This window comes from Pelobates fuscus, chromosome 10 (genome assembly GCF_036172605.1).
Source record: "Pelobates fuscus isolate aPelFus1 chromosome 10, aPelFus1.pri, whole genome shotgun sequence".
NCBI classification, from domain to species: Eukaryota; Metazoa; Chordata; class Amphibia; order Anura; family Pelobatidae; genus Pelobates; species Pelobates fuscus.
This window is the reverse complement of record NC_086326.1, coordinates 22,789,860-22,812,306: the sequence shown is the minus strand read 5'-3', so window position 1 is coordinate 22,812,306 and position 22,447 is coordinate 22,789,860. Positions and strand designations below refer to the sequence as shown.

The window sequence follows — 22,447 nt, the reverse complement described above, 5'->3', positions numbered from 1 at the left end:
TCCGATATCGCAGAAGGTTCATATTGTCGAGACAAAGCATCGGCTTTAGAATTCTTAGAACCAGGTCTATAAGTGAGCACGTAATTGAAATGCGTGAGGAATAAAGACCAACGAGCTTGCCTGGAGGACAAGCGCTTGGCCTCCCCAATATAGGACAGGTTCTTGTGGTCTGTCAAAATAGTAACAGGATGTAAGGTGCCCTCCAATAAATGTCTCCACTCCTTTAAAGCCATGATAACTGCTAGTAGTTCCCTGTCACCAATGTCATATCTGCTCTCAGGACCTGATAGTTTCTTGGAAAAAAAAAACCACATGGATGTAAGGGCTTATCCACACCTAACCTTTGGGACAGGATAGCACCTATACCTGTCTCTGAGGCGTCTACCTCGAGTAGGAAAGGCAGAGTCGTATCAGGGTGAACTAAAATTGGTGCAGAAGCAAACAGTTCCTTGAGTGTTTTGAAGGCAAGAAGGGCTTCAGTAGACCAGTTCTTAGTGTCAGCTCTCTAGTAGCAACCTCGTCAAGGATTATGTCTGATAACCCGTTTAAAAATACATCTATATAAGCCTGTTGATTCCACTTAACCTCTGCCGCCAAAGACCTGAACTCTAGTGCATAATCCACAAGTGTTCGGTTATCTTGTCTAAGGCGCAACAGTAATCTAGCTGCATTGACCTTTCTACCTGGAGGGTCAAAAGTTCTTCTGAAAGCAGCTACAAAGGCATTATAATTATATACTAACGGATTATCATTTTCCCACAATGGATTGGCCCATCTCAAAGCTTTCTCAACAAGTAATGTGATAATAAATCCAACCTTCGCCCTATCTGTAGGATAGGAGCGGGGTTGTAATTTGAAATGGATACCTATTTGGTTTAAGAAACCACGACACTTCTCTGGAGAACCACCATAACGTACAGGTGGAGTGATACGGGAAGAAGCACCTACAGTGGCTACCTCTAGACCTGAACTCACAGGAGAGATAGAAGTATTACGCATCTCCTCTGGTTGATTACTAGAACGAGATAGTAACACCTGTAGTGCTAGAGCCATCTGGTCCATTCTGTGATCCATGGCGTCGAACCTAGAGTCAGAAGGACCAACCTGAGTGTTTGTACCTGCAGGATCCATTGGCCCTGTCGTAATGTCAGGATCGGGACAGGGATCCAACACGCAGAGTACAAACAGGTGGTAGGTACGTATACCGGACCTTAGAATGGCCGGACTTAACGTAAGGAGTAAGTAGAGAATGGTCTAAGAACAAGCCGAGGTCGAGGGAACGAGAGGACAGGTAAGCGAGAGACAAGCCGAGTCAAAGGGTAACAGAGGTAAACAGGGTAGTACAAACAAGCCGGGGCAGAACCAAAGAGACAACTAGAATACAAGAGCACTGAGTGACTAGACAGGCTAGAACCACGACAGGGCAATGAGCAGATGCCGAAAGCCTTACTTTATACCTTGATTCTAGAGGGTAATCACGCCCCCGACGAGTCCTGATTAGTGCTCGGGACTTGACGGACAGGTCGACCCGGGTTGGCGTCATGACGTCGACTACTGAGCGTCGCGTCATATAAGGAAGTGGATCCCTCGCGGTCGGCTTGTAAATGGCCGAGAGGACCGCGAGGAACGGAAGAAACAACCCCTCTGGGAGGATAAACGTCTAAGTCTCTCACCTCCTCTGAGGTAGAGACTACAGGTACCCTGACATTTCTGCTTTGAACTAACAATAAGGGAGGAAGGAATTCTCAAAGCTTTGTAATTGGCATATTTCCTAATAACTCACATTTCATCAGCTACATCTAATGAAGATCCACCCCCTTTTTGTCCAGAATTTACTTCCATGTTAGTGCTGGGAATTGTCCAGCCAAATGTTTATCTTGAGAAATACTGAGGACAAATATCCAGGCCAAGGCTCATCATGGAGATTGTTGGTTTTATTGAGATATGTGAATTTGTACAAAATCATTTTGATTGATAAAAATGTTTACCCAACATATCTCTATGAGAATCGCTCATTTCTGCTTTGAACTAAAAATAAGTGAGGAAGGAATTCTCAATTTTTTTTAATTGACAGCCAGGAGGACAAATGTAGGATATTGAAAGCAAAGTATATACTTTGAGAATTCCTGCTTCCATTTTGAACTCCTCACTCACCAGCAGTGAGGGAGAAGTTAAATAATTAACCCCTTAATGCCTTTACTGCGTTCTAATCCATACCTCATTTAATGGGCCTTAAAGCCATTGTGGTGGCATAGAAAGCCAGCCCCAGAGCCACAGGGATTCACCTACACGTAGATACAATATGGGGGGACTGCTTGACACCAAAGCCAGTTCTCCTCTAGCAAGTCAGGCCCTTCCGGGCCATGTGATAACTCTGGCAGAGCACTCACATGGCTAGCATAGCAGACTATGGATCTGCCTGCAGTAGGTTTGCCTGGGTTGTCTACCTAACAATGCAAAAACAAACAAAAATATATTATACACGCCACAATTATATATAAAAAACAAAATATTTTCAGAATGAAATTTTCTATCTACCCATCGCTCTCTCTCTCTCTCTCTTTATTGTTTGGCTATGGCTTTGAAGCACCCAGTCATTAAATTGATGGTTAAGCCTGAGTGCAAGGACTACAGTTTATATATATATATATATATATATATATATATATATAAAGGGCTATGGCTTTGAAGCACCCGGTCATTAAATTGATGGTTAAGCCTGAGTGCCAGGACTACAGCATTTATATATATATATATATATATATATATATATATATATATATATATATATAAAAATGTTGTAGTCCTGGCACTCAGGCTTAACCATCAATATATATATATATATAAAAGGGCTATGGCTTTGAAGCACCCGGTCATTAAATTGATGGTTAAGCCTGAGTGCCAGGACTACAGCATTTATATATATATATATATATATATATATATATATATATATATATATATATATATATATATAATGCTGCATATATAAAAATGCTGTAGTCCTGGCACTCAGGCTTAACCATCAATTTAATGACTGGGTGCTTCAAAGCCATAGCCAAACAATGTATACATAAAGGAAAGGCTTGCACTCACGGATTTTGAAGTAAAAAATGTTCTTTATTCAAAGTGTATCCATAAAATCATCACATCAACGTTTCAGCCCTCGTCTCAGGATGAACTGACAACCTATATATATATGTAGAAAAAATGGAAAAAAGGTGCACTCACAGGTCTTCATCCAAGTGGTATTTTTATTCTTAGTTGTAGTTTACAAGTGTAGTAAAATAAATCAACGTTTCGACCCCATGCCGGGTCTTTTTCAAGATCAAACTAACTGTGAAATCAATGTGAATATATAGGTAACTAAATGAAGTGAACTTACTTACCGGTGTGTGAGAACAAACTCCCGCCCGGCCATCCGAAACCCGAAAGTGCGCTCGTGTAGTCACGTGAATGGGCGTGATGACGCGGGTGCTATGCGTCGTTGCTAAGCAACGTGGTCAACAAATCCTCCGTGAAACTATTGATTCACCGAGAGCTAAAAGACTGCTTTCGGAGCAAAGAAGTGAACGTGTGGGTTAAGTGCCTAAGTGGAAGGATACAGCCTTATAGTGATAAGAGATCCCTCAGATTAAAATCATAACAACAGGAGGATATGGTAGTAAGATACACTAACAACCTTAGGTATCCATAATGAAACTAGGTCGGCTGGAGCATAATTAACTCGTGTGTCAAGTGCACCTATTATGCATGCAGTGTCAGTGAAACTTCAAGAAACAATCCCCAACCCAATGCTTCCAACACAACCTAGAGAGGATACCCAGATCTATAAAGATGTGTTCAATAAACAATAAAATACATATTTGTATGCATCTGATTTAATCAAATGATTACATCAATATAATCCACAATATGGTATCCTGCATGTATTACTATGAACCTAATATTACTCTTGTGGTTTAATAGCAGAACATATCCTAAACCTCTACTCTGTAATAAGGCCATGCTAATGGGAATAAACCTCTCACAATTAAAGAACTATATTTACAGGGTGGGAATAGGTTGTGAATCTATCTTATCAGAGACTAGGAGTCCAACGTAATAACTGCAATCTAACAATAACCAACCAACGTGTATAAACTAAAGGACCAGATGATCAGGTCCTGAAAAACCATAATAATATCTAGTGACATACAAACTATTATCGACTTATGAGAGCTAAACTCTAAACCTCCAATGCACTGGTATATAACAATGTCACAGGAACATCGAGTAGGTATTGTATTCATTAAGACCTCTGGGCGTGACTGTATCCAGGGTGAAGATCCAGTAAGCTTCCCTTTGAAGTAGTGCTCTAGACCTGTCACCCCCACGGGGTAACGGGGGGACATGATCTATAGCCATGAACTTCAATGTGGGGAGTCTGTGTGAGGCTGCAAGATAATGTTTGGCTACTGGTTTGTCTGTTCTTGAATCTCTGAATGCTGTCATGATGCCAGATCTATGACCTCGGATGCGGTCCCGAAGGGTGAGGTCTGTTTTCCCTACATAGGATAGCCCGCATGGGCAAGTGATAAGGTAAATGACGTGATCCGTCGTGCATGTAATATGGTGTGCAATTTTGATTCTTTTCCCACTATGTGGGTGAGCAAATGAATTTCCTGGCATCATGTGACTGCAAGTTACGCAGCCACTGCATTTGTAACATCCAGGTTTTTTAAAGATAGTTTTCTTCTGGTAGCTTTGTATGGGGTCATTGCGAATAAGGATGTCCCTTAAATTCTGACTTCTTCTGTAACTGATGGTGGGTTTTGTATGGAAAACGGTAGGTAATGATTTATCGGAATGAAGAATATCCCAATGTTTTTCAATTGAATTCCGAATTTGTGTAGTACCGGTATGGTAAGTAAGTGGTAAATAGATCTTTGGTGTATCTATGTTGGGTCTGCCTTGTGTATTCGTTCTCTCCTGTGTCCATTTCTCAATCGCCCATGCTTTTGCTTTATTCAATGTTTGAATCCGGTATCCTCTCTCTTGAAACCTGAGGGTCATTTCTTGTAATTGTGCGTCCCGCTTCTTCTCATCGCTGTTGTACCGAAGTACCCGCATAAATTGGGATATGGGTAACGTGTCTTTAAAATGCTGGGGATGATAGCTGGTGCTTGCAAGGAGGGTGTTTCTGTCTGTACTTTTCTGGTGCAGTGTGTGTTCAAATTTGTTGCCATCTTTATATATGGTGATGTCCAAAAACTGTATTTCTTTCTCACTGTAAACCAAAGTGAGTTTAACTGGTGTTTCGAGGTTGTTAATACGGATTATCAAATCTTCTAGTTCTTTAGATGTGCCTTTCCATATCATAAGGACGTCGTCAACAAACCGGTAGTAAGCCACGATCTTGTCCCGATTAGACTTCAGAATGTGTCGCTGTTCAAATTGAAACATGTAGGCATTGGCATATGAAGGTGCCATGGCTGCCCCCATCGCTGTCCCCTCCAATTGTAAATAAAATACTTCTTCGAATTTGAAATAATTACAAGTTAATGCAATGTTCAGAAATTCAAGGAGATATTCTATCGATGGTTTATCACAAGAGTAATATTAGGTTCATAGTAATACATGCAGGATACCATATTGTGGATTATATTGATGTAATCATTTGATTAAATCAGATGCATACAAATATGTATTTTATTGTTTATTGAACACATCTTTATAGATCTGGGTATCCTCTCTAGGTTGTGTTGGAAGCATTGGGTTGGGGATTGTTTCTTGAAGTTTCACTGACACTGCATGCATAATAGGTGCACTTGACACACGAGTTAATTATGCTCCAGCCGACCTAGTTTCATTATGGATACCTAAGGTTGTTAGTGTATCTTACTACCATATCCTCCTGTTGTTATGATTTTAATCTGAGGGATCTCTTATCACTATAAGGCTGTATCCTTCCACTTAGGCACTTAACCCACACGTTCACTTCTTTGCTCCGAAAGCAGTCTTTTAGCTCTCGGTGAATCAATAGTTTCACGGAGGATTTGTTGACCACGTTGCTTAGCAACGACGCATAGCACCCGCGTCATCACGCCCATTCACGTGACTACACGAGCGCACTTCCGGGTTTCGGATGGCCGGGCGGGAGGTTGTTCTCACACACCGGTAAGTAAGTTCACTTCATTTAGTTACCTATATATTCGCATTGATTTCACAGTTAGTTTGATCTTGAAAAAGACCCGGCATGGGGTCGAAACGTTGATTTATTTTACTACACTTGTAAACTACAACTAAGAATAAAAATACCACTTGGATGAAGACCTGTGAGTGCACCTTTTTTCCATTTTTTCTATATATATATATATATATAGAGAGAGAGAGAGAGAGAGAGAGAGAGAGGTAGATATAATATTTATTTGTAATTGTATATATATATATATATTTGTGTTAGGTGCTTATGATAGTACAGTGTGAAATACCATAATTAAACGTAGGATAGTAAAAAGGCAAGTCGGTTGTGGTGTGCCGGAACCGACGATGAGGTAGACCTGAGAAAGAAGAGGGCCTACCCAGGAAAAAGAAAGTAGAAAGGAAATACATTTTTAAATCTGGTGTGGTGGGAGGGTCATTCAAACGCTGACCTCGAACGGTAAGGAGCAAGGTAAGGGGAGTGCCATAAGTAGGCTAGGAGTGGAAATCAACACCTCCCACAAATCCAGGCAAAATTGCCTTAATACATATATAATTAAAAAAAAAGATATAGATAGATAGATAGATAGATAGATAGATAGATAATTACAGAAATAATTACAGGAATAAACATGTAGAATTTAAATATATATTATTTTTTCTTTGATCCTGTTGAAAGTCCTCGAGTATGACTGAAATGAAAATTAATTCATCTTTGTAATATATGCAGCCTCACCTCGCAGTATCTGCAGTAATTGCCTCCCTGACAATAACGGAAGTGCCGCTCAGCGGCCATGCGTCAGTGTACCTGACTCCTGCAACATGTTGGTGGACACCGGCCGATCCAGGCTGATTTCTAGCCCCACGTACGCCCACAGTGGTGTGACGTCACATGGGAGATGCGCACACAGGTTCTGGGGTCAAAAGCCGATTTCGGCCAATCAGATCTGTAAGAGACTTATTTAAATTCATTTTTACTTCTCCTCATTGCCCTGTGGTTTCCCTTAGGTTATCTGAGAGAGTGTTCCTGAGGGTTTATTTCTGGTTATTGACTTTGGCTTTTTTTCTGACTTCCCTGAATTCTGGAATCCTTGACTTTTGGCTCTCCCTCATCGTTGTGTCTGCTTCTTTGTCACTGACCTCGGCAAGTATCCTGACTATTCTCTGGTATGTTAAGTCCGACCAATCTAAGGCCCAGTTAGACGTTACCTTTAGACCTAGGTGTGATACAATTCTGCATGCTGGATCAACTAGTATCTAGTGATGTCGCGAACATAAAATTTTCGGTTCGCGAACGGCGAACGCGAACTTCCGCAAATAGACTTCATAGACTTCAAAGGGCAGGCGAATTTTAAAACCCACAGGGACTCTTTCTGGCCACAATAGTGATGGAAAAGTTGTTTCAAGGGGACTAACACCTGGACTGTGGCATGCCGGAGGGGGATCAATGGCAAAACTCCCATGGAAAATTACACAGTTGATGCAGAGTCTGGTTTTAATCAATAAATGGCATAAATCACCTAACATTCCTAAATCACAATGGATATGGATTGACACCTGACATATGACATATTGACACCTTGACATATGGATTGACACTTGTCCTCAGAGACCCTGATACACACTGACACAGAGCAGAATAGGGACTGTTCCCCCTACATAGGGTCACTTGGCAGATATGGATTGACACCTATCCTAAGGATCCCTGATACACACTGACACAGAGCAGAATAGGGACTGTTCCCCCTACATAGGGTCACTTGGCAGATTTGGATTGACACCTGTCCTCAGAGACCCTGATACACACTGACACAAAGCAGAATAGGGACTGTTCCCCCTACATAGGGTCACTTGGCAGATATGGATTGACACATGTCCTCAGAGACCCTGATACACACTGACACAGAGCAGAATAGGGACTGTTCCCCCTACATAGGGTCACTTGGCAGATATGGATTGACACCTGTCCTCAGAGACCCTGATACACACTGACACAGAGCAGAATAGGGACTGTTCCCCCTACATAGGGTCACTTGGCAGATATGGATTGACACCTGTCCACAGAGACCTTGATACACACTGACACAGAGCAGAATAGGGACTGTTCCTTCTACATAGAGTCACTTGGCAGGTATGGATTGACACCTGTCCTCAGAGACCATGATACACACTGACACAGAGCAGAATAGGGACTGTTCCCCCTACATAGGGTCACTTGGCAGATATGGATTGACACCTGTCCTCAGAGACCCTGATACACACTGACAATGAGCAGAATAGGGACTGTTTCCCCTACATAGGGTCACTTGGCAGATATGGATTGACACCTGTCCTCAGAGACCTTGATACACACTGACACAGAGCAGAATAGGGACTGTTCCCCCTGCATAGGGTCACTTGGCAGATATGGATTGACACCTGTCCTCAGAGACCCTGATACACACTGACAATGAGCAGAATAGGGACTGTTCCCCCTACATAGGGTCACTTGGCAGATATGGATTGACACCTGTCCTCAGGGACCTGATACACACTGACACAGAGCAGAATAGAGACTGTTCCCCCTACATAAGGTCACTTGGCTGATATGGAATGACACCTGTCCTCAGGGACCCTGATACACAATGACACAGAGCAGAATAGGGACTGTTCCCCCTACATAGGGTCACTTGGCAGATTTGGATTGACACCTGTCCTCAGGGACCCTGATACACACTGACACAGAGCAGAATAGGGAATATTCACTAAATGCCAAACATTGTTATACAGGGGAATATGTAGTAAATAAGATAAGGGGGGGACCTACTGTCCTCCCCCTGGCCCCCACCCCTACGTGGTGGGTGGGGGCCATAAATCACAATGGGGGGACCTACTGTCCTCCCCCCCACCCCCACCCGAGAACAGTGGGTGGGGGCCTTAAAAATAATGACACAGAGCAGAATAGGGAATATTCACTAAATGCCAAACATTGTTATACAGGGGAATATGTAGTAAATAAGGATAAGGGGGGGACCTACTGTCCTCCCCCTGGCCCCCACCCCTACGTGGTGGGTGGGGGCCATAAATCACAATGGGGGGACCTACTGTCCTCCCCCCCACCCCCACCCGAGAACAGTGGGTGGGGGCCTTAAAAATAATGAGGGGGGGGGCTAGTGTATGATGTTGTATCGATCAGGTAGTGTAAGGGTTACCCCCACTTCACAGTGACAGACCAAACTCCCCATTTCCACAACCGCAAACTCCCCATTTGCACAAGGTTGGATGCCAAGCTAGCCATGTCCCGTTCCTTGTCCTCACTGATGTCATTGAAGGTCTCTTCCTCCAGCCAGCCACGTACAACACCAAGGGTCCCCGAAAGGTGACAACAAGCCCCCTGGGACGCCTGCTGTGTTTGGTCTTCCACCTCCTCAAAGCCACCTTCCTCCTCTGACTCCTCTTCTTCAGACTCCTCTCTCTGCGTTGCCTCTCTCTGCGTTATTATAAGGTGTGTTAAGTAGTACTATTCTTATCAGTTTAATCCCTGTTACGAGTAGAGGACTATTTCCTTGTTTCTCCAAACCCCTTCAAAGATGGAAAAAGCGGTATGAGTGGAAGAAACGAGGAAATGTGGTTAGGTGGTGGTGCCAGCCCCACCGAGGGCTTGTACCCAGGTATGCTAATAAACTGAAAAAAGAAAAAATCTCCCAAGAAGGAGATCTAAAACTGGCATAGGAAAAGGTTAGACAACTATAATAAAATGATACCTACAAATCCTAGTGAGCATAGGTGTATAATAGAGGGAGAAAGGGAAAGCAGAGTAATGCTTCCTAATACCGTGGTTAGTACCCTTTGTTAAAGTAAATTGAGTAATGGACAAAAGTCTTTATTGTATCATTTATAAATAACAAAGGGATACCATACTCATTCCCCTATAGTGTCTAATTGTGTAATAATGGTAATACTATTACCTATTATATAATATTTCCAGGGGCAAGGAAATTCCCTCTAAATAGATGGGTATAGGCAGAGAGTATGGAGACCGGAGTGATGCTGTCATAAAAAGTGTCAATAAGGTGATATAAAGTTAAATGTATCACATCACACAGACACCCTTTCTCTTAGCTAGTTTCCAGAAATGCTGGATAGGTAGAAGGGCTATAAAGACTCAGGGAGGTCTAAGAAGAATCCTCTAAACTAGCCTGAATCTCCTTAAACACCTTCAAGGGTGTTCTAAGCTAAAGCTCAATCTAAACGTTTAGATGACTCCCTGATTTCCCATCAAAGATGCTGGCTAGGAATAACACTGTGCAAGACAAATAGTGGGTCTAAGTGCCCATAGTGCAGTAAAGTGTCCCTAGTGAAGTGAAAAAGAGAATAACGAGCTGGCGCCAAGAGAATAACGAGCTGGCACCCTATCAGGGGACGTGTATATGGCATAGATTTTAGGAACCGTGAGATGGAAAAAGATGCTTGGTCGGTCCCCCTACTTCAAATTTGGGGCACTGCGCGTGCAATCTAATGTGCCACCAGATAGGAGTGGTGTGTTAAGTAGTACTATTCCTATCAGTTTAATCCCTGTTATGTGCCTTTTTTGGGGTTGGTTTTTGTAGCCACAGTGCAGCACCAGAGGCCCGAAAAATTAGGTATTGTTGCAGCCACTGCTGTAGCAGCGGCTATAAACATTGATGTTTGTTTCCCAGGCAGAAAGTGCCCTAAAACATTGCGGCTTGAACCCTAGTTGGTGGCGGATAAGTCACGCAAGTCAACCGGCATTCAGAGCTAAAATACAGCAGTGTGTGGACCATTTTTAGCCCAAGGCAGCTCATCTCATCAGGCCTTTTTTAGTCGAATGTATCGCCCAGTGTCAGTCCCTTCGGGATTCATCCCTCATTCATCTTAATAAAGGTGAGGTAATCTAGACTTTTTTGACCTAGGCGACTTCTCTTCTCAGTGACAATACCTCCTGCTGCACTGAAGGTCCTTTCTGACAGGGCACTTGAAGCGGGGCAGGCAAGAAGTTCTATTGCAAATTGTGATAGATCAGGCCACAGGTCAAGCCTGCACACCCAGTAGTGAAGGGGTTCATCGCTGCTCAGAGTGTCGATATCTGCAGTTAAGGCGAGATAGTCTGCTACCTGTCAGTCTCTGAGGGTGGATCCCGAAGGGCTGTGGCGATGCGTAGGACTTAAAAAGCTCTGCATTTCCTCCATCAACAACACCTCTGTAAAGCGTCCTGTCCTTGCCGGCGTGGTCGTGGGAGGCGGAGGAGGATTACTTTGACCTCTTCCCCTGTTAGATTCACGTTGTGCTGTGACATCACCCTTATATGCTGTGTAAAGCATACTTTTAATTTATTTTGCAAATGCTGCATCCTTTCGGTAATTGTTGTAATTTATTGTAATTTGTTGTAATTTGGTAACATTTCAGCCACTTTCTGCTTATACCGGGGGTATAGTAGCGTGGACACCCAGTACAGGTTGTTCTCCTTCAGCCTTTTATACGAGGGTCCCTCAACAGGCACGACAGCATGAAAGACCCCATTTGCACAAGGTTGGATGCCGAGCTACTCATTTCCCATTCCTCCTCCTCAGTGATCTCAATGAAGTTATGTTCTTCACCCAGCCACATACAACACCACGGGTACCAGATAGGTGACAACGAGCACCCTGGGATGCCTGTTGTGTTTGGTCTTCCTCCTCCTCCTCAAAGCCACATTCCTCCTCTGACTCCTCTTCCTCACAATCCTCTTCCAGCGTTGCTGCAGGTCCAGCAAGCGATGCTGATAAGGCTGTTTCTGGTGGTGATGGTGACCACAACTCTTCCTCTTCACACTCATCTACGGCCTGATCAAGCACTCTTCGCAGGGCACGCTCCAGGAAGAAAACAAATGGTTTGATGTCACTGATGGTGCCTTCGGTGTGACTGACTAGGTTTGTCAGCTCCTCAAAAGGACGCATGAGCGTCCAGTAACGTGACAAAAACATTCCCAGCTCCCCAGAGGCTGTCCTAGCACCCCGGTCATACAAATATTCATTAACGGCTTTTTCTTGTTGGAACAGGCGGTCGAACATTAGGAGTGTTGAATTCCAACGTGTCGGGTTGTCGCAAATCAAGCGCCTCACTGGCATGTTGTTTCGCCGCTGAATATCTGCAAAGTGCGCCATGGCCATGTAGGAACGCCTGAAATGGCCACACACCTTCCTGGCCTGCTTCAGGATGTCCTGTAAGCCTGTGTACTTATGCACAAAGCGATGTACGATCAGATTACACACATGTGCCATGCACGGCACATGTGTTAACTTGTCCAACTTCAATGCCGCCAACAAATTTGTTCCGTTGTCACCGATCTCCAGTTGCTGCGGAGTCAGACACCTGTGCATTCAGGGCGGACAGGAGTGCTGGTCCGGTGAGCCTCTCTGCTTTCAACCAAGTTAAACCCAAGACGGCGAGACACTGCCGTATCTGGGATGTGGAATAGTATCTGGGGAGCTGGGGGGGTGCCGTTGATGCGGAGCAAGATGCAGCAGCAGAAGAGGACTCATCCAAGGAGGTTATGGAAGAGGATGGAGTAGGAGGAGTAGAGGAGGTGGCAGCAGGCCTGCCTGCAAGTCGTGGCGGTGTCACCAACTCCTCTGCAGAGCCACGCATCCCATGCTTGTCAGCCGTCAGCAGGTTTACCCAATGCACAGTGTAGGTGATATACCTGCCCTGACCATGCTTTGCAGACCAGGTATCAGTGGTCAGATGGACCCTTGCCCCAACACTGTGTGCCAGACATGCCATTACTTCCTTTTGCATAATCGAGTACAGGTTGGGGATTGCCTTTTGTGAAAAGAAATTTTGTCCGGGTACCTTCCACTGCGGTGTCCCAATAGCTACAAATTTTTTGAACGCCTCAGACTCCACCAGCTTGTATGGTAAAAGCTGGCGGGCTAATAGTTCAGACAAGCCAGCTGTCAGACGCCGGGCAAGGGGGTGACTTTCTGACATTGGCTTGTTATGCTCAAACATGTCCTTGACAGACACCTGACTGTGGGCAGATGAGTGGGAACTGCTCAAGGCGAGAGATGGAGTGGCAGATGGTTGAGAGGGGGCAGGGAGGACAGCAGTGGTTGACGTGGCTGAAGATGCTGGACCAGGATGAGGATGTTGTCACAGCATGCGTTGATTGGCGTGCTGTCGGGCTGACCCCGGGTGCCGATGCATTCTGTCTGACTGTACCACTAGCTCCTTGCGACGACCTCCCCCGGCTTCCAACTCGTCTCCTCCTCCTCCTCTCTGTCTCCCCATCTGAACTTTCGCCCTGTTCTTCTTCTTGCCGAGCGAGCACCCACGTGACATCCAGGGATGCATCGTCATCATCAACCGCTTCACTTGTATCTGACAACTCAGAAAAGGAAGCAGTAGCGGTTACAACATCATCATCATCATCATCAAACCATACGTCCATGTGTGTGATGCTGCCTGACTGAGACATATCCCTGTTATCTACATTATCTACGGATGTGTAAATAACTCCTCTGACAGATAAATTAAAGCGGCTGTGGTGCTAGTGTTGGTGGTGGTGGCAGGCGGGTGAGTGGTAACTTGAGAGGTGCCCGAAGTTAAGCTGGGGGAGATTGGTGCGTCAAGGTTCTGAGCGGAAGCTGTAGAAGATTGGGTGTCCTGTGTTAGCCAGTCAACTATGTCCTCAGAACTTTTCAAGTTCAGGGTACGTAGCCTCTGAAAACTGGGCATTATTCTAGGGCATTATTCACAGCACCACGACCACGACAGCCCCTGCGGGGTGGCCTGCCTCTGCCTGTCATTTTTTTTGGATTAGTGGTACTATGCGTGCAAGCTACTGTGGTTGGCAGAGTACACGCTGTAGGCCTGACACACCCGCTTGAAGACAACTAACTGCTATTCAATCTATAACAGTGAAAACATTTTTTTTTTAAATGCACGCTTTTGTGACACCAAATATGAGTGGCAATGTGCACTGGCAGAGGTTGGCAGAGTAGACGCTGTAGGCCTGACACCCGCTTAAAGGACACTGACTGCTATTAGATTACAGTCAAAACATTTTTTTGTTATTAAATGCATGCTATTGTGACACCAGATATGAGTGGCAAAGTGCAGTGGCAGAGGTTGGCAGAGTACACGCTGTAGGCCTGGCACACCCGCTTGAAGACAACTAACTGCTATTCAATCTATAACAGTGAAAACATTTTTTTTTTTTAAATGCACGCTTTTGTGACACCAAATATGAGTGGCAATGTGCACTGGCAGAGGTTGGCAGAGTAGACGCTGTAGGCCTGACACCCGCTTAAAGGACACTGACTGCTATTAGATTACAGTCAAAACATTTTTTTGTTTTTAAATGCATGCTATTGTGACACCAGATATGAGTGGCAATGTGCACTGGCAGAGGTTGGCAGAGTACATGCTGTAGGCCTGACACACAGACGTTTGCGGATAACTAACTGCTATTCAATCTATTACAGTGAAAAAAATGTTTTTGTTTTTAAATGCAAGCTATTGTGACACCAGATATGAGTGGTGGCACTGGGCAAGTGGGCACAGTATCCACTGTGAGCCTGACACAGAAGCTGGCAGGCAGGCAACTGCAATTAGATTACACAGGAAAAAAAAGCAGACTGATGTTCTAGCACTAAAAAGGGCTTTTTGGGGTGCTGTCCTTACAGCATAGATCAGATGAGTCCTTCAGGACTGTAGTGGACACTGAATACACTAGCCTAGCTATCCATTTCCCTATCAAATCAGCAGCAGCTACACTTTCCCTCCTCTCACTAAGAATGCAGCTTCAGAATTTATCTAAAATGGATGCTGTACAGGAGGTGGGAGGGTCTGGAAGGGAGGGTCTGCTGCTGATTGGCTGGAATGTGTCTGCTGACTGTGAGGCACAAGTTCAAAGTTTACTCAATGATGACGAATAGGGGGCGGATCGAACCGCGCATATGTTCGCCCGCCGTGGCGAACGCGAACAGGCTATGTTTGCCAGGAACTATTCGCCAGCGAACCGTTCGGTACATCACTACTAGTATAATGACAATCTTCCATGAAGACTTTAAAATTAAAAATAGAACACTGAGAGTGCTTTTTTTCACTACTGGATTACTGTGAGCCCTGGCATTTTGCAACCGGCTATGAATAATTTTATATTATCCATATTTGACATATAGTTTAAATATCAGGTTTTGATTTTATCAGAACTTACAATTGGCTCAATCCTTAAGGGATTAAATCAGTTCATCCAAAATTCATCTGAACTGAACCAGACATTTGGCAAACATTTTTTTTCCCTTTCTAAATAAACTATTTGGACGAGCTAAATTTTCCATCTGTGCACAAGCAAGGTGTTAAGTATTACTCAATAAACGACTTCTTGTGTTCCAGGAAGAAGTCAGTTTTCCTAATTTACATATAGTTTTACTTGCAAAAGTTTGATTCTCCAAAGGGGTTTAATATCTCTGTCACAGTATAAGAGGGCAAAGAGTTACATACACTGCTCAAAGTATTTTTGCTGCCTGTGGCATATGGTGTCCTGGATCTGAGACAAGACAGTGCTGATAGCATTAGACCATTCTTAAAAATGGGTATGTAACTATAACACTTTTATACTTAGAAACATTAGAGCAGTAGGTTATGCAACTTCAGTGGGAATATTAATGGTTTTAAATAGCCCTGACACGCATGTATTAAACTATAAGGTATTATTATCATTATTGGCATTTATATAGCTCCAACTTATTTAGCAACACTTTACAATTTTATAAAGGGGGTAATTTAACAATGAATGAGACAATTACAGAATGTTGCAGAAACAAAAGGTTGATGATGACCCTGCTTAAACGAGGGGTTACATTTATTTATGTATTATTTATTGATTTTTACAAGATTTTTACAAGATTACTCTGTTTATTTACTAAAGTGATAATTCAAAGTGCATTCAACATAAATTTTGAAACTTGGACCAAAGAAGTCTCTGAATCAGATATATTTTCAGTTGGCCTAAAATTTAGAAAATCAGTTTAAATTCTCAATTTAGTGGTGATCACACCAGCAGCTATAAAACTGCACAACAAGTATATATATATATTTTTATTATAGACAGTGCAATGTGAAATGTGTACAAAAAAATAGCCTGCAGCTTCCAAGTGTGTTAAGTTAGAATAATTTCATCATTTCAGCATGAAAGTACAAAATATGGATGAGTAGGCACTCTTCTCTGTGCATTGTCCTACACCCCATTTTGATAACATAATCAGCAAAATATCAGAGCTTTTCCATCCTGTTGAAGAGACTGGTAGCAGGTATTTTAAAAAAAATCTATCTTTTTATATAGTACTAAAAAATCTGGATACTAAATATACATTGCCGCAAGAAAAGAAAACACCACAAAGCAAAAGAAGCTGGACATGTTTTGTGTCCCCTCTGGACACCTTCTCAACAGCCATACTGTACATATGGAGCAATCACAGTTTGTTTTATGAACTATTCTGTGTAGTATCATTGCATGTAGGCAATTTTAACTATTCTAAATAGTCATTTACATCACTGTGTTCTACCTGATGTTTTCATCATTCTAGCAACCTGTTGAATTTGAATTTTATCAATATTGTTAAAGAAACAAAACTCTGTTTTGGTATACCCTAAATTTGCACTTGGTTGGATGAAAAAACAAACAAGAAGTTTTGTGTGTCAGGTAGGACAAAACATTTTTTATGTTTTTTAAGAAAGTTTTCCCTGTGATGACAGCTTGAGCTCTTAACAGCTGGACCTAAAATTAGAAGGTTGCTATTCAGAAAATTCATTCATTTAGGAAAGTGCAGCATACTTCATGTGTAATCCATAGAAATAATTGATAGCTAAAGAAGTTATTAAGTGATTAAGTTATTATTACATGGGGGGTACTGTTATAGTTGGGAGACTTTGCTGAACACAAATATTAGTGTTTCAAAACAGTAAAACATATCACAGCAATTGCAAAAATGCGAAAAATTTCACTTTCACTGACAATATCATCGCTGTGATATGTTTTACTGTTTTGAAACACTATTATTTGTGTTCAGCAAAGTCTCCTGAGTAAAACAGTACCCCTCATGTACAGGTTTTAGGGTGTCATAGAAAGTTACAGGGTTAAATAGAGGGCTAGCAAATTAAATTCTCCGGACTTTCGGCCTGGGTTGTCAGGCAGGTCCCTCAAATTGCAATCAATAAAATTACTTAATTATGTAAAAATATTACATAAATAAGCACATAGAATTTAAATATTAATACATATTTATATGCAATCGTAACGTCTTACACAGTGAAGCGTATGGGATCCAGGAGCTAGCCTATGTGGAAAGTTCAAATTGATATAATAATTTTACTGCTAGAAATGTATATACAATGTGAGGAATTTCGACTCTGAAGTAGAATAGGTAAACACTGAGGATATGTGAAATATAAAGCAAATGGTTACTGTATCTTTAAATGCTACTGATAACTAAAAAGAACCTTAAAAATCTTAAAAATCTTAGAGTATCAGCTTAAAAGTACCTAAAACAGTGTATATATATATATATATATATACATATATATATATATATATATATATATATATATATATATACTTGGTAAATATAGAGTGCAACAGTTATATGTGGTATGGGTATCCTAATCTCTGTAATAAAACAGGATTGGTGATACACACCGAATAATATACTTAGTAATAAAGATGTAAGAAAAAAAGTAGATAGTAGTAAAACAGTACTGCAATGCAGTACATGTACTGTACCGCTTGAAACCACTTGAACAAACCAGATTAAAAAACTGGATGAACAAAAGCCAGTTTATTAAACATGAAAATTTAAAAGTAGTAAAATAATGATCTGGAACAGTTCACAGGAATATGGTCAGCAAAATGGAGATGAAAAATAACAGTAAACCTGCGAATCCGGTTAGGATGGATGTGGATTCTGTTGTGGATGTGAGCCCTCTAGGAACCGGCTGCCTGTGAGGATGGCGTGTGTCTCAGTGCATTCCAGCTGCAGACCTCACTCTGAGCGGCGAACACTGATACGGTCCAGAGGTGTCAGAGGTCACTGGGTATGTTGATCTACTGCTGATCTCTAATCCGTGTCTGTATACTGTTAGATCTGGGTGGTCTTGGTCTTACGCGTTTCGTGGGTGTCAGCCCCACTTCTTCAGAGACTTAATGGCCCATGGCTGACACCCATGAAACGCGTAAGACCAAGACCACCCAGATCTAACAGGATACAGACACGGATTAGAGATCAGCAGGAGATCAACATACCCAGTGACCCCTGACACCCCTGGACTGTATCAGTGTTCACCACTCTGTTAGACTGATCACATGTCCCCGGGGGTCCTAATTCGCCGAGGGGAGACTGCCAGGGGAACAGTGGCGATCAGGTAAGTACATAATACCGTTATGACGGTTCAGGACTGTCACCGGTCCTCAAAGGTATTTTTCTGATTACGATCCTGAACCGTCAGCGGTCGTTAAGGGGTTAATTATATGTGTTTAGTATTAATGTCTCTGTTAACATGTCAGCACTGTGTTACAAAAGGAGGTTTTATAGGAAAATGTAATTCTGAAGTAAAATAGAATTGTATAAGAGAATTCAATGGTTAATTGATTGATTGCTGCATGATTGATGTAATGAATTCTGTATGATTACTCCATATTTGGGAGGGCTGCCTTAGTCATGTAAACATTGTATTTAAAGATGATAATCAGCGGTTAAGAAAGAATCTGGAGGAGACACAAAGTGCTTTAAGATTCTTTTGTTATGTGGTTTTCACTCCACTCCCCCATGTTAATTTAGTGTCTACATTTTCACAAGCTTTTGTCTGCTAAATATTTTATGTTACTACAACTGACTACCGGAACCCCCACGGAATTCTGATATGAACACCAGGTACTTATCTGAAAGCAAACCAGCAAATCCACAGAATCATAGTATAAAGAATCTTCAGGCACTTATGATGTGCAAATAGCAAGCGCCTTAATAGAAACGAAGAGCAACATTTCCACCTGAAGCAAGGTATTTGTCAGCTTGACAAAGACCTTGCATCAGGTCAAAACATTGCTCTCTCACTTTTTATTCCACTAAACCTGCTTGCTATTTGCACACTAGGAGTGCCTGATAATTCTTCTTTATGCTAAACGTTTTATGTCCAAGTTTTGAAATACTGATAAGAGGTTGATTTTTAGAAGTACCTCCTTCCACTCTCTTCAATATTAGTGAAACATGCTGATATTATTTTACTTTTTTATAATTGAAAGTTTATTCAACAATAAATAGTATAGAAAAAATCAGAAAAATTACCTGTCTATCTATCTATCTATCTATCTATCTATCTATCTATCTATCTATCTATCTATCTATCAATCTATCTAAAGCAGGGGTTCCCAAAAGGTAGATCCTCAGATGTTTTAAAACTACAACTTCCATGATGCAGTGTTATTCTAAAGGCATGCAAAGGTATGCAAAGCATCAAGGGAGTTGTAGTTCTATAATATCTGTGGATCTACCTTTTGGGCACCCATGATCTAAAGCATACAATTTATTCATATAATGTTGATACTTTCAGCAATAGGTAATTGTTACTCTATTAAATAAACATACATATATACATATAATTGTGTTCTCCGCTGAGTTATCAAAGACTGCATTGTGTCTGTCTGTCGTGAGAGAGGGAGAATGTTCCTTATTTTTAAATACTGTGTATACTTGTTAGGAAAAATACAACAAGGTTGTAGTCTATTTGCTAAATATTGCTTTAGTTGTTAAAAGTCAATTTGCAGATTATTTGAGCTAAAGTGTATCTGCAGTCTTGTAGCATGCATTCTCTTATGCGTATAATTTTATTGTAACTCCTGAACAGATGCAGACTGTACATATATTGGCCTATAAGGACTGCTAGTTTATAGACTGCTAATTTGGTTTATTCTTGTAATGCTTGAAGATAATTCAAAATCTAAATAAGAAAGAACTGAATTGCTTGTACAAATATTTATCTTTTGTATTCAATGAAAAATTAAAAATATATGTTAAAAATTACAAAAAAATAATCTTTGTGTTTTTAAGAATTTCCTGACAGCTTCTAGGAAAACAAATCACAAAAGAAGATATAGAAGAGGCCACGGTCTTTAATAACCCTTCTATTAATTCAAATATTACATATTCTTTTTAAGAAAGATCAGTAATCTTGAAGGGAAAATTGCAGCCTTTGTGAGAATTTATCAATAGATGATATTAAAATACCCAGTGACCTTTCATTAGATTATTGTCATTTTACATAAGAAACATTCTCAAGAGATGAAATCGGAAAAAAAACACAATATAACAGAATTCATCATTCAAAGCTTCACTGACAGTCCAGAGCTCCAGTTTCCAATTTTTATGCTATTTCTGTTAATCTACCTCATCATAATTTGGGTCAATGGAACCATTTTCATTCTTATTATAAGTGACACTAAGCTTCATACTCCTATGTATACATTCTTGATGATGCTTTCCCTGGTTGATATTTCTAGCATTTCAAATATTATACCCAATATGTTATATATGCTTCAGACACAACACAAGACCATTTCACTTTTGGGATGTGTAACTCAGACATATTTATTCATATCCCTGACGTGCACGGACACCATGCTGCTTGGTGCCATGGCCTATGATCGATATGTGGCAATTTGTCACCCTCTTCATTACTTTACTCTCATGAGTACACAACGTTGTGGTCTACTGATAAGCATGGCATGGACTATTGGTTTTACAGATCCTTTGGCACACGTGTTTTTCATATCTAAGTTGTCTTACTGTGCATCCAAATATATTGACCATTTCTTCTGTGATGTCATACCATTGTTAAAAATCTCCTGCAGTGACACATCCATTATTGAAATGTTAACGTATGTTGAAGGAACAGTACTTATTGTTCCAGATTTTTTGCTTATTTTAATATCTTATATATTCATTATATCCACCATTCTAAAAATAAAATCTGCAGATGGGCGACGTAAAGCTTTTTCCACCTGCACTTCTCATCTAACCTGTGTGATTATATTCTATGGGACAATTTCATGTTTATATATGAGGCCTACATCGAGCTACTCTCCAAAACAGGACAAGTTTTTTGCTCTTCTATTTGTCATATTGGTCCCTTTGTTGAATCCCCTTATTTATAGCCTAAAAAACCAAGAAGTAAAAATTGCTTTAAGAAAAGTTAAGAATATGCTGGTAGGTTAATGAAAATACAAAAAACTTGCTAATTAAGGAAAAAAACATAATACAAATAATTTTCCTGAGTATATTAATTATCTGGTGAAATACTATAATAAAAGTAAACTTGTCCTGATTTTATTGAGGGAGTGAAATTCTTTCAAATTCGTCAAAATTGTCATGTTTTAAATAAAAGCCTGATTTGTAACGTTAGGTTATATTAAATTATAGAAAACTGTAATGTTGCAATATTGGTGTGTTTATAGTGTAAACATTGCACTTCTTCAGATCTTTAGATGTGTACATCAACCATTTGGGAAATAGTGATCATATTGTGGAAACAAGAGATTAAACATAAGAAAAGGGTATTTAAAGCATTTAAAACAGACAAATCAGAGGAATCCTATATAAAATATAAGGAAGCCAATAATGCTTGCAAAAAGGCAATTAAAGTGTCTAAACTAGAAAATGAGAAATTGATAGCCAACAAATGCAAAACCAACCCCCAAACATTTTTCAAGTTCATCAATTCTAAAAAAACAAAAAAATGAAAGTGTAGGTACACTGGAAACAGAGATGGGTCTGTTAGTTAATAAAGACCAGGAAAAGGCAGAAATTTTAAATAACTATTTTTCTTCAGTATATATTAATGAGGATCCCATGGCAAGAGATATGCAAATGATTGCTGCAAAAAACTTGCAGATAACTTGTGATTGGATGACTCAAGACAAGGTGCTACAGCAGTTAAAGAAAATGTATGTAAATAAAGCTCTGGGGCCTGATGGTATTAACCCACAAGTACTTAAGTGACCCCTGTATTTAATATATGTATATATATATATATATATATATGTGTATATATATATATATATATATATATATATATATATATATATATATTTAATTTCTATGTGCATATTTATTTATTTATAAAATATTTTACCAGGAAAGATACATTGAGATATATCTTGTTTTTAAGTATGTACTGGGTCCACAAAATATTGCACTGATACATTATGGTACAATAAAATACAAAACAAAGG

At 40.9% G+C, this 22,447-nt stretch overlaps 1 protein-coding gene across 1 annotated transcript; it reads left to right on the top strand.

The window, feature by feature from the left end:
- The first annotated feature begins 20,834 nt into the window (after positions 1–20,834).
- LOC134574643 (olfactory receptor 5P52-like) lies at positions 20,835–21,431 on the top strand. Its single transcript, XM_063433774.1, has one exon. It carries the CDS (start codon positions 20,835–20,837, stop codon positions 21,429–21,431), a length of 597 nt encoding a protein of 198 aa, XP_063289844.1.
- Positions 21,432–22,447: the final 1,016 nt, after the last annotated feature.